Consider the following 13,971-nt stretch of genomic DNA (forward strand, 5'->3'; position numbering starts at 1 on the left):
TTACTCAAATGTTACAGTGGATTTTATTCGTCCCTATGTTACTAATATACAATATAAATTTACATTGTTTTTCCCATACAAGCCATATAATTTTAGGAATTGTGTATTCATTTTACTAAATGGCATTTCTAGAGCCTCCACTAACACATATTTAGCACAGTCCTGTTGGCAGATGTTGAAGGTAAACCTACAATGACTAACTGATATTGAGATGGGAGAGAGGAACAGATTTGCAGGGTGCCTTCCTCCTTCTTTTTACCACGCCAGTAACACAAAGCTGCTGCAAACCCAGGTGAAGCAGTCAATGAGAGGAAGAACCTTATGCAGTCTCTGCTCCCTGGCTTCAGTTCCCCAAACTGACCAAGGCTCCTTGTTAAACCTGAGGCAAATCACTTCCTCTCTGCCTCACCTCTCCAAACTAGGAAAGACTATTTGCCCACCTTACAGGGAGATCAGGATTTGCAGCTCTTGGCTCTTGCAGTGGTGATAATATCACATCCAGAAAACTGGTCAAATCCTCTGGCACTGAGCAGCTGGAGTGCACTCTTGACTCAAGCCCAGTCTAAACTCCAAGAACAAATTTTCAGAGGGCCATACTTTCCAGCTAAAGCAAAGAAGCTTTTCACAGCAAGCTGTTTCCTGGATCCCCCTCATTACATGTAATATAACCACTATGTCTGTCAAAACATTAAGATGTTAAGTGCTCCCTCGCTTTAATTGGCAAAAACCTGTGGTGATGGCAGGCTCAACAATAAAGGTGATGATGGCATCAGAAAACTCCACAACTGCTAGGTCACATTCAGCCCTTCAGAAGGGCATTGTCACTAGGCAAACCGATTTCTGTCTTTTTCTTTCCTATCTGCTTAGCCCATCCAACTAAACCCATGTACACTGAAACATGAAAGCCAACGGCCTTTGGAGTTTTATGCGTCTGCTTTATCTCAATATACTATTTGTTTAAAAAATGTACCCCAGTACTATACAAGACAGGTGTCACATCAGTTACAGAAATGCACATCAGATGTGCAGTCAGATCTGGTTCCCACGGAACTTTAGGCCAGACAGAGCTGAGCAAAACAGAAAGCCTTCCTAGCACTTTCTGAGCACATCTCAGTGACAGATCAGCAGCACCTCTTAGCAATGGCCACAGGGTTGCATTTGCTCTGAAAATGCTGACTTAGGGGTCATGACAAGACCTTAGTGCTGTGGATTGGGGGCCTGTGGCTTAAAAATGAAGCCAAAGCAAGGTGATAAGTTGAGAGGGTGCCTTTGATCAAGTGCCCAAAGGTTGATTTGCACCCAGAAGTCTGACAGATTACGAATCTCATGGCCCATGGACCCAGCTAGCAGATATGTAAAAGAACAATCATCTCAATTATCCTGTCTCACTGGGTGACATGTGCCCCTGTGTAGAGGGACCAGTGGGAGACCTATGTATCACTTATGTCCTATGCTGAGGGCTGAAGTGAGATATGAGTGATGTAGATGTGTTGTGCTGGTCATCTGGCATAGGGATGAACTGTACTGATCCAGGTTTTCCCTGATTATCTGTTTCTTCCTTTCCTGGAATATATCAATGTCCCTGCACATAGTTAGATCATGACTACCCTCTGTAACTAGATGTTCCATGAACTAGTAAAGTCTTGCTTCCTACATATTAATGCCTTAAACCTCTTAATCCCTCCATCCTATGTTCCTGAGCAAGCCCTATCCCCTCTTGCCAGCAATATCACCTTAGCTTTCTCCCAGGTCTGTTAGACTGGCCAAATAGGATACAATACACATATGCCAGCTGTTTATTATCTCTGATTGTGGAGAAGGGGCTGAGGGGCCTTTCTCCCCAATTACAATGTTATACTGAGTCTCTCCTTTGTATCCAGTCAACAACTGGAGGCAACAGTTGGAGGAACTGCCTGTGTTTCCAACTCCTGCTCCTCTGCCAGTGCTGGCTGAAACTGGCCGACGAGTGACAAATGAGTTGAGGAAGGCTGCGACTGCCAGCCAGACAGCATGACTGCCTGAGCTTTGTTTCCTTAGGAAATATGACTGTAAATATCAGAGGGAAAGTACCAGGGAGGGAAAGGAACTATTTAGGCTAAAGAGCAACTTTGGCTTGCAAACAAAGAGTGTAAACTGATTGTGTATAATAATGCAAGATGGAATCTAGAGGGAAACTTGTAATTATCTGGGCATGGAGGCTCTGGAACAGCCTCCCAGGGGAACAGAGCTACGACAAGAAAATGAAAAACTTTTATGATGGTGCTTTATGAAAGGAATTAGATGATGCAGCTGCCTGCACAAGAGAGAGTGCAAACACCATGACTCACCAGGAAGGTCTCTATGTTCCTGAATGTGTATGTACATCTTGTGTGGGGGTGGAGGTGTGGTAGGGATGTACGTATATGCACTGTAATTGTGTTGCACATTAAATGAAAGATCAAGCCTGCTCATGCTCTCAGTCAAGAAAGGGAACATTCTGCTCTGTGGAAGAAGCAGGACTGATTTCTATTCACCCTCACTAAAAATCCCAACAGGCCAATCTCCTGCACAGACCTACTGGCAGACTCCCTCATAACCTTTGCACTGGCCTGCCAGTCTGAGATGGGTAAATTCCCTCCTACTGATCTGATTCTGGATTACCAAAGTATGTTGCACAAGGGCTGGAAGTCAGTATTTTGTCCAGGATCGAGGAGAGGTTCCTTATCATTTGTTGTGCACAGGGTGAAGTTAAGCTACACTGGGAAAGTGAAGCCTGTACAGAAAATGCTGGGATTATTCCACAAAACTGCAATGGCCAAATGGTAAAACCGACATCTGACTGAAGACCTGACAGACTGACTGCTCTACGGGCCTTCACCCCTCCATCCTCCGACAGCTCCTCAGCAGCGATCCAGAAGCGAACCCCAGAGCAGACTGCGCTGATGTGCACGCAGTGTAGCCTCACTGACTCACACTACTTCTAGGTAGTCCCCAGCAGGAACCAGCCGCTGTGCTCCAACTGCTTCTCAGCTCTTTGAATGCCGTTTGGCAAAGTGCCGGGAGATGCGATGGATTTCTGGACAGCCTGCTAGGAAAGGAAGCACTGACGGTATTTTTCTCAGGGCCCATTTGATGAGGCATCTAGTGACCTGCACTTAGTAAGGTAAACTGTAACTCCCTCCCTACATACAGTGGCCCGAGTGGCAGTCTGAACAGGAAGGGGCTGTGGTCTGAGGGCAACATCTGCACTAGACCAGAGGGGATGTTTCTGGGTTAAGCTGGCTGATGTGCAGAGAAGTGACAGAGGCTAGCAGTACCTGTGAATCTCCCAGTTAGACATATGCCTCCCTAGGACTGTGCTCCTCCCATAGAAGGTGAATTTGGATTTCAGATTTTCCATGTGCAATGGTCTCCAGTCTGGGGGTCTGGAGCAGGCCCTTCTCTGTCAGTACTGCACCATTATATTCAAGATGAGCAGAAATATGTGGAAGTACTGAGCGGAAGGCTGAGAAACGCAAGAAAGAATTTAGTTCAGTTTTGCCCCACTGTTAAAGACAACATCTATGATTGAAAACAGCTTATGAAAAAGAAAGAATTGTTTTTTATTGCTGCCTATAAGCATTCTGTTCAGCTGCTGTTCACAAGAACAGGTAAAGCCTCTAACTTTTCAGCCACTGGGTAGATAATCCATAAACAACATCCCTCCTATGGCTTACCACCCTGGTACACACCAAAACAAAGATACTCAAAGAATAAAAATTGAGATGCTGATGAAATTAGGCTCTGAACACATTTTCCACCAAGCTGATGATCAACCTTGCAATTACAGCCTCTGAGAGGCTTTACCACAAGCACTGTGCCTAAAGCATTTAAAGTACTCTAGCCAGGCCCCACTTCATTCCGGTCAAGGTTTCATCAAAAGAGAACGTTATTCATGTACTTTGAGCCACTGTTTATGACTTTTCCCTAGGATGTCTACATGTTAGCCCTGATACCTTCCCAAGATTCCTTTGGGCCTGTTAGTCTGCTGTTATGGCACATTTCCTCCTAGACTTTCTGTATTTCAGATTCTGGCTACAGCGAAGCCAAGGAGACTTTCAAAAATTTAAAGCTGTGTCATTTGAACACTGAGGGTCTGGGATCTTGGGAAAAGCTCTCAGACTCCTAACAACTTATCAAAAAGGGCAGGTTACTCCTACTTAGCCCAGAATCACAGTAACTTGACAAAGTTACAACCTAGAACTAGACATTATTTCAGTGTTTGGTCTCCTGGTTAACACAGGGATTGAGTGAGACAAGAACGGGTCTTGCATTGGAAACAAGGTTAAGGTTAAAACCTGATCATAATCAAGAAGCAGTTCTAAGCACTTCCAAAATTATATGCTGCCAAGGACAGACGATACTACAGTTTTTATACTCCTGGCAGAGGCTACTTGTAGAGAAAAGGGAGAGAAGCCTATTCCTCTGGCCTAGCAAAGCCCCCAAAGAGAAAATATGCCTCAGACTTTCCGTATCTACAAACAGAGCTTGGGATCATATTCTGATTTTGCACTGCTGAATTTACTGGATACATACACTAGTGAAGCTGCCAGACTACAGGCTAGTGGGACTCAAAACAAAAGGCTGCACTGGACATAGCATGGATAAAATAAAGTATCCCTCCTCATCTCACTCTTAGTAAGGGTGAAAAGGATAGGTGCAATTCTGACCTTAAAAAAATGAAGCCAGAGGCAGACAATGGGCACGTAATATTTTGGCCTGAACAGTTAAACTTTAAGACAATTCTAAGCAACTGAAAATAGATACTTCCAATAGTAGGTGTCAGGAAAATTTAAGAGATGCCTTGCAATCAGCCATGTCTTTAATACTTGCATAGGACAATGATGGCTGATTTACATCTCTCACTGTGAAGAACTTACAGGCTTATTTTTACCTATTTGCAAATCACTGTATTTGTCTAATTAATAAGGTGGCCACATTGAACTAGGCATGTCCCTAATAATGGAGAAAAAGTCTACATCATCAGAACATAAAAGCAAAAGGAGTATTTTCTGAGGGCATCTCTCTTAAAATCTTGTACTTAAAGAAATTTAAATATTTAATTTGCACCCATTAATTAAGTTCATATATATGTTATTAATTGTTCCAAGTACATAGATCTGTGTTAGAAGATGTTGTTTTCATATGCAACATATATATAAAAAAAAAAAATTGTTTCTCTCTCCAAAATTAACCACAGGAACAGAAACTAGTATGTTATATTTAAACCTAACAGCTGGCATGGTAAATCTTGTTCTGATAATATGAACGTGGTAGAAACACTGAGAAGTTCTGCATAATTGTGCTGTGAAATATAAAGCAAAATTACCCCTTATCGTGCCGAAGAGTTTACAGTCAAGAGACAACAATAATAGACAGCTCAAGGAAGTGCAAAATTCAAGGCAGATCAAGTGTAACAAGTGTTCTGTAATCATACTCATCACTAAATGTGGGGATTCGATCCAGAAGAATAGTAAAAGAAACTGAAGGATATTCATGCACAAAGGGTAAAAAACATGCTATGAGCTCCACTAAATCACTAAAAAACAAGATTCCATGGATCTTTGTTTTAGTAGTCCTTAAACAAAAAAAAACAGACAGATTTTGCCAAATTACAGAGTTTGATCCTGAAATATTAGTAGCAACACTCCCTACTCATGGAAAGAGTATTAATAGCTTCAAATATCATCAGGTAACAAGGTTTTCAAATCAGATTAAACATTTTTAAGAAGGGATGAGTTTTGAGTCACTAGGCCTGCATTTTCTTTACTCCAGCATAATGGAGAAAATTAGGTCATTCAGTTTGAGTTCAAAAAGTATCTTGTGTTTACCTCTTCATGGAAGCTGGCTTTCTCAAATCTCAATAGATCAGCATGTCTTTTTCTTGTTCAAATCCAAATTTCCAAGAAAACACAAGGTTTCCTTCCTTTCCTGTCTAGCAAAATAAACTTCTTTCTTCTCACCTTTCCATCCAAGACAGAACATGTATTATATGACTGAACAGCTCTGATCCAGATTGGGGGTTGCCTGACCATTTTTCCCATGAGAACTAACAACTTGCTCCATTTCATTGCCAAAAAGTAGACTACTTAGAGCTCAGCTGAAAATGTCTCCTCTGCTGAACTTGAGGCTGGGATGAGTCCAGCTTTCACAAGAATGTATGTCCTGGTAGTTTCAACCCATTCCAGAGAAAAGTACAGCTTCTCTCCATGATATTAATGAGACACCAATAACCAACGTTGTACACTACGTCTGGGATTAGTCTCCTCTAACTTCAGCAAACTAAGAGTTTCAAGTGGTTATGTAAGCTGCCACACTAGTCAGTGCAGAGATACTGGATCCTCCAGAAAATGGTACCTTCAGTTCCAGCTAGACAGAACCCACACAGTCCACGCGGCTGGCAGACTGCAGCTCCAAAAGAGCAAAACCTGTCAACCTATGGCTACTGCAGTCAGTGGAAGTTTTGTTACTCACTGACTTCAACAGACTTTGGCTAGGGCCTCATCAGACCGCTTGTGACCCTCCTGATGAGTACCTATGGCTTGCAGTCTGTGAGCGTGACGCACGTTTTACAGATTGCTGAGGCACAACAGTGATGCTGTGTCCCAGACACAGAGAAAATGAATGTCATATCCGGATAGAGAGTCCCAGTTCCCTGCCCATTTCTACCAACCAAACACCTTTCCTCCAAGATACATTCTGAAACCTGCTGGAGCCTGACAGTGATTGTTTCATTTTTCTAAAATATGAGTCAGGAAGAAGGATCTTTCTTTTTATCCAGAATAATTCAAGGCTTAACTGTGCAGACTGTACTCAGGCAAGCCTTCCATTAAATGAGTGGAATCTGAACACAGGAGCTGCAAGATGTTATTTCTGTACAAATCTGCTATGATGAGCCAAAATTCTAAATTTCAAACCCCTAAAAATTATGCTTTTTGAGCTGTGACAGAGTTTTGAAATTGTGCCTGAAATCTCTAACTTATCTTTGCATTTATGGATCTGCAATTTAACATGGGATGAACCAATTTCTAATTTTCAAATTCAAACAGGCAAACAAACCATTTACAAACAATACAAACAAACTGTTCTTAAGCGCCTACATTTCCCCTGCTTTTCAGTCCAAACCAAATCTTTCCAAATGTTTCGTAAATCCACAAAACCAGGAATGTATAAAGGAAACAAAAGCAGACCGACAGAGATGAAATTATCTTACAGTTATGAACTGTTGCCTTGGTAAATTCACAAACTTATTCCAGTGAATGAGGCTAACTGTGGAAACAATTGCCTTCTAGTTTCTCATTAGCTAAGTACTTTAACAACAGCCATGTTACAAAGTCAACCCTTAATCTTCCTTAAGTTGCCTCCTGTGGCCCTGATTTAGGAAAGCACCAAAGCCAATGCTTAGCTTAAAACTTATAGCTCATTTATGTGTATCAATTTTGTCCTGGACAGGGACATTCTCTCAACTTAGGCCAACACGTTTATGGCTCAGTTATGTTTCAGATCACAGTGGAGTGGAGGAAAAGGTGAATAATGCGCCAGAAGGAGATGGGAGACAGAATGGGACCTGGTAACAACAGCTCAGATGGCACTTTTTATTATGCTCATATTCTTCACTGTGTTTTAGAATGCTCTTCATTAGCCAGTGCACCAATAGCACATAATTTAGATCTTAGAATTAAATTTTGGGCCATCATCTGTGTAACTTGGTGCAAAGACATCTGAAACAGAAGGAAGAGGAATTACAAGATGCTGTCTCAACGGGAACTTGCTGAATACCCATCTGACCTGCGGTTCCTCCAAGCTGTGCTCCAGCTCTGCTGGGCCCCCAGGACTGTCTGTCTCTGCACAGTCCTTGCATCTTGGCAGGCTGCTACTGAGGCAGAGAACACAGAAAGATCCTATCATTCTCTGCAGACAGGGAAGTAAATTGTGATGATGGGGCCGTGTGTGTATTGTGTTGCCATCCAAACTGATCTTGAAGCCAACAGGACTGGACCCAAGCAAAAGAACTGTGCAAAGAAGAGAGAAATCTATCCAAGCCTCCTCCTCTGTCCAGCTCTGAGATGTCTTATCCTTCCCTGTGCTGCTTTCTTTTATCATTTAATGCAAATACCTATTCTCTTTTGCCAGCAACTTTGTGGGTGCTGGACAAGTTCCACTGAATATCAGTGTCATCAGTTCATTCAGACTCTCTGACCCATGACCAAATGCACTTTGTTTTCTACAATTTAGGGTAGATAGTGAATTTTTCTCTTAATCTTCCTAAAAAGCCTTCAAGGGTCACTTCATTCTCCGACATCGCTTGGGTATTTCGTTCTTCTATGTGCCGTCTTACCCCTTACAAGATGCCTGGATGTAACTGCAGTTAGTGCTATTTTACACCTTATCTATAAGTTGGCTTTATCTTTGGTTGCTGGCCTCTGATGCTTTATAAACACCCTGCCTGGTCAATAGTAAAAAAGATTCAACTGGTGCGCTTTTGTACACTGATATGGTGTCGATATGGTGCAAACCACATCCATAGGCAGAATTTCAGGAAGAAAAAAATCCCAACATAAAAAAACCCTCCAGTCCTGGCATCTGAAACAGATTTCCACCCCCACCCCCTCAAGTTTCCCCCATGCTTCCCTTAGGCTGTCTGAAAAATAACAGATGCAAATGGCTTACTTTTGAAAGCACAGTATTTCCTCCACAGCTGATGCAGTGCTAAAATCCATCTGAAGCCCAGCAGACATACCCATGAGCAAGTTGCCTCTGAGCTTTGCCAAGAATGATACATTTCACCATACTTTACTATAAAGAGAAAACCAGACAACTACCTACTGGCTGCATCACAGAGCAGAGAACTTCTCCAGACTGCAGAATAGCAATTAAACACATCTCAAGCCATCTATTTCTAGCAGGAACTTAATGCAGGGCAACATTAGTTCGCATCTTCCCCTAGAAGCATGGTCTTTCCTTTTTTCTGTCAGATGGAGCTATTTCTCTCCTCTTCTTTGTTTTTGTGGCTGGCAAGACAGAGCTAAATTAAAATCAATCTGTTGGCTGATGAGCTTTTGATGAAAGCCAAGGCTGAAGTCCTGTATTTCTTGATTTATTTAGCATTCAAACATCCCATGCTTCTTTAGCTCTACACCTCAGTCTCTGGCAGTTTTGCAGTGCTGCTGCTTTCTCTGGGACAGCTGTAAGCGAAGACAAGACCTTGTGCTAGGTTAAGATATGCCTCCAGTAAAAGGATAGAGTCTGTCTCCAAATGTTGCTTTTGGGTTGTATATCTGTACTTCTTTAGTGACTTGCATGTCATGTTTATGTACTTAACTTGCCCAGACATATACTGGCTTTTTGTCTGCTTGTTTTTCCTGTGGTTACTGCTATCAGCTCTCCCAGTTCAGGCTATAAAACTTGAGCAGCCTTCTGTTCATTTCATATATCATCACTAAAAGCAGATAGCAGATAACAGCTCATTTCAGCCGATAGAGTATTTGCCACCAGACAAGAAGTAAGCAGACACAAGGAAACTAAACTAGCTTTCATATGTTCCTCTAATAGACTCTCTAAAATTCAACTGCAGAAACAGGAAAAGAACTAATCCTAAAACCTCTTACCTAGACTGAGCAATCACGGTATAAAGGAGATCTAACGGAAGAACTCAGCAAGTCTCTCTTTGCCCCAGACGCAATTCAGTGGCTACATACCACTGGGAATTAAAAAATGCTTTAGCTTCGTTGATCTTATGTTGACCCAGCAGTTTTCCCCCATCACCCCCCAAAGGAATGAAATGCCGACTGCTGTGTCATTCTTCACTGGTAAAGATCATATGCAACTTTCCAAAACTGCTAAGGAAATGTAGCTTTCTAGGCATGATATTTACCAAGAAACACGATTTGCTGTGATCCTCTAGTCTTGCATGGTTCTCATGATCCACAGGGAGCAATGGGGAGGAGGAGGATAGGCTAACATGGCACTGGTTTTAAGCCCCATCTCCAGCATCCAGGCTTGTTGCATTATGAGGAATGCTAACCTAGACGCACTGTCTGAACTTTTGTTCCAAATCTCCCAGAGCCCCTGTGCACCCTGACCATCTGCTGTACAATATGTCAAATGGGAGATGAACTCCCATACAAAGTAATTACACAGACACTTATCAAAATAAAGGCAGAAAGAACCTTTGCTGAAGCATTATCTTCCTTATCTTTATCTGAATAACTGGCTATGGCTCAAATCCTGGAAAGCACCGAATGTGTTAATTTACCATGAAAGCAGGATCGATGTCTAAGAGATGCCTTACTGCTTAATATATTAGCCTGCTTTTTTCTCTGTATGATCTGCAGCAGGCATAGTTGAAATGTTAAGTTTTGATCCAATTACTTTTTTTTGAGAAAGTACTAGGAAAACCTCACTGTTTTGTAAATTCCACTATGTATTCCAAAAATCAGATATTTCTGCAAGTATCTGATCCAGAAATACTGTGCAACCCAGCTTTCTAGAATGTCTTGTTTTCCGGACAGCTGAATGGGTGAGCATCTCGTTCTTCACCCTGACGTCCTGTGCCCGGTAGGTAGTTCAGAAATGGGCTTTTACAGAAAAAGCAAGCATTCACACTGCCACTGCTGCAAATAGCTTGGCAATCTCAGCTTCTAGAGAAGCACAAGGGAGCTGGGGGCACAGGGGTTTTTTTGTGGTAGGGTTGTGGTCCAGAATCAATATAAAATGCAAATATCTTTTAACAAAAAATAAACTAACCAATTTCTTTACACTCACAATAGTGATTTCCCTGTATTTTTAGCATAAATCTTGGTAAGCTATATTTTCGTTCCTCATTCAGCCTCTCTGTTTCTAAATGAAATAGGACTTCTTTTCAGGTTATAAATGGTTTTATAACCTGTAAGCCAAAACAACAGTTCTTCCATGCAGAAAGCTTGCTTGGAGATAATTTTGGCTTTTAATGCCATCTGCACAACCACATCTGCAATGCCCAAAATGGAGAAATGACTACTCCAGGTCTGGCCATAGCTCTGCTTGGCAGGGCATCAAGCAGAAACTCTTCAAGGAAGGTATAAATTCCATACCCTAGGAAAACAGAGGGTACTACTTATCCGATCTTTCCTCACTCCCCAAAAGTGCAAGCTTAGCTTAAAAGCCTACATGTTTACTGTTCTTTCTACAGTTTTGGTAAGTGCTGTCTACAGTAATAGGAGATTTTGTTACTCTACACATATGTCCCTTCCTTAGATGAAGGCAGTGCTCAAGGTAATGTGTTTCATGGCATAACTGTGCAAGGTATGAAGAACTATGTCCTTTGACATTTTCCAGCTTTCAATTACATCAGCTTTTCCTGAATTCTTGTGCACTCACATGGTGAGAACAGAAAATCATGATTTGCCTTCTTATGCATTCACCTTTTCTTATTTTATATGCCGTCTCCAGTTTATAATTTAAGCCCTGTTCTTGCTTATTCAAACCCTGCAGCAAAAAAAGCAGTTAAGTCTAACATCTGCCCCCTCCCATCATCTTTAACCTAGGGTAGATTTATCAGGCTGGAGGTTGCAACCCTCATTAACACCACCCAACACAACGCACATCATGTAACATGACACAGTGAAAAGTCATGGTGCTGTGCAATCCTGCTCACATCTGTCAAGGCTGAATCTGAAACTGCTTGAAGTAGAGAGAACCTCTTTAATTTGCTGATAAGCAAGCAGCAGCTGCTAAATTCAGGCTGAACATATCTGTGGCTCGGAGTGAAAACTTTTGTTCGCAATTTTCCACTGATCTCAGTGAGGCACTGTTAATTTTCAGGTGACAAGATACTTTTCTGAAGGTAGTCTTGCCCCCTGCCATTTATCATCACTTAAAAAACAACCAATGTCTCTGGCAGTGACAACAGAAGGAGCATTTACGAGGCAACTCAAGATGGCTCCCATGGCATCCCATCCCATGCCATCCCATGCCATCCCAGCTCTGCACTGTACACATGAGAATAAATCAAATATGGATGAATGCAAAGAGTAGAATCCTTACCTGCCCTCCTTTAGGCTGGTATTTGATATTATCTGTTGAACCGATTTTGGACCTGACATTCTTGAGGTCAGGTAGAGGCTGATTAATAACTCGTAGCTGCTTCGGAGTGGCTGGAGATTTGGGAGGAGTGCGAATGATGGCGACCTTTTTCTCAGTAGGTACCAGTATGGCAGATTTGGGGGTCCCAGGAGTGTGTGGGGTTCTGGAATAGCTGGGGGTCCCTGGAGTGCCCGGGGTACGGGAGGAGTAGCTAGGTGGGGTCCCTGGAGTGATGGCAGTGGAGCCAGGAGTGGTGGGGGTAGAAGTTCCGCTTTTTCCTGTTCTGCTACGAATTGGCTCTGATCCTATACGTAACAAAAAAACAGCATTAGACCCAGAGAGATACAGCTCTTCATCATACTGTACCTCCCAAGACTGCAACCCTGTGAGACATAGCTCTAAGATGGCTCTGTCTGTGCTAACGCTGGAGCAGCAGACTGGGTGTCTGTCTCTGTGTCTCACTTAGCTAGTCAACCCTGCCAAGAGTTACCTTGTCACCTGTGGTTGAGCTGGTAATTCACCCACATGGTGACCAAGGTCTCCATTCTGCAGTACAGATGTGCTTCCCAAAATGCCTATGCTTCTTGCAAAGCTGGCTCAACAGGGCACAATACTGAGACACTGATTTCCCTCTTAGGAAAACCAGACACACCATCTGAATCTAATCTTTGGGACTTGATGTGATAACCTCGTCAGCCAGTGAGAGTGTTGCCATCTATTTCAATGGAGTTCGGGTGTTATACTAGACAGTGGTGAAAATTCTCATCTTAATCCTGAACTATACCACCTGAATGCCTGGCTGCTTTTGATCACATACCATTGCCGGTAATCTGGTATCCGCATCTGAATCCTGAGCAAGCATTCAGCTGATGAACAAGAGTCATGGCTCTATTGTGAAGATGGACAGATGTCCTCCAAGTTCACAGAATCACAGAATGGTTGAGGTTGGAAGGGACCTTTAGAGATCATCTGATCCACACACACATCCTCCCCTTCGCCCCCACTCCAGCAGGGTCACCTACAGCAAGTTGCCCAGGACTGTGTCCAGTCGGGGCTGAGTATCTCCAAGGATGGAGACTCCACAACCTCTCTGGGCAACCTGTTCCAGTGCTCAGTCACCTTCACAGCAAAAAAAAGCTTTTTCTTATATCCGGATGGAACTTCCTGTGTTTCAGTAAACGTAAGAATCAGTTTATTAGTGGCATTGTGCTTTCTGCAGCCAGCTTTGCTTGTAACTCTCTACAGCAAACAAACAGAAGAAGCTGAGATATCTCCATACAGTGTTTATAGCAAAGGTTTGCTGAGAGCACTCAGAGAAAGAACAAACCAACTCCTAAAGCCTGAGAACCTCAGTGCTGAATGGATGAATATATATGGTTTCACCTTTAAAATGTTCAGCAACGATAAATCCAATGGACCTCTCTAGAGCATCCAGTGGGACTAATCAAAATCCCATTCAAGCTAATTGGTAATTATTCTGTTTACTTAATGGTGATGGACCAAACTCAACGCACTGCTGCTCCTGGGATCCATGAGAAACTGTCTTTGTTCTACATGACACATTAGACTGAGCATATTCCACTTTCACCTCCAGTTTCCCTGAATGGTTTCTTTCTTTCCCAACCAAACCTAAACCAGAACCTTCTCACTATACCAACTGTAATGGAAAGGGAATGTTTTTTTTTCCAGCTCCCTGCAGCTTTGGTATATTTATTTTTCATTGCTCAGCCCTTCCACCACATTTGCAAATGCTCAATGGCCTCTTGCTCCTAGCCAGCAGAATGAGTTGTTGTGTCACCTGGGGGTCACTCTGCTTGCAAAGGGTCTCTGTTTTACTCTTGAAACATCAGCCAAGAATTTCAAAGGACTCTTTTGTAGAATTTTAGCATC

General features: G+C 42.6%; 1 protein-coding gene across 1 annotated transcript in view; it reads right to left on the minus strand.

Annotated features, from left to right (window-relative positions):
* The window catches only part of MAP2 (microtubule associated protein 2), a 104,326-nt gene that overhangs the window by 8,879 nt on the left and 81,476 nt on the right, over positions 1 to 13,971 (minus strand). Inside the window, exon 12 of the mRNA XM_067298742.1 lies at positions 12,043 to 12,386. Coding sequence (XP_067154843.1) covers positions 12,043 to 12,386 — 344 coding nt within the window. The remainder of the gene's footprint in view (positions 1 to 12,042; positions 12,387 to 13,971) is intronic.

Source organism: Apteryx mantelli, chromosome 6, assembly GCF_036417845.1.
Source record: "Apteryx mantelli isolate bAptMan1 chromosome 6, bAptMan1.hap1, whole genome shotgun sequence".
In the NCBI taxonomy this organism is placed as follows: domain Eukaryota; kingdom Metazoa; phylum Chordata; class Aves; order Apterygiformes; family Apterygidae; genus Apteryx; species Apteryx mantelli.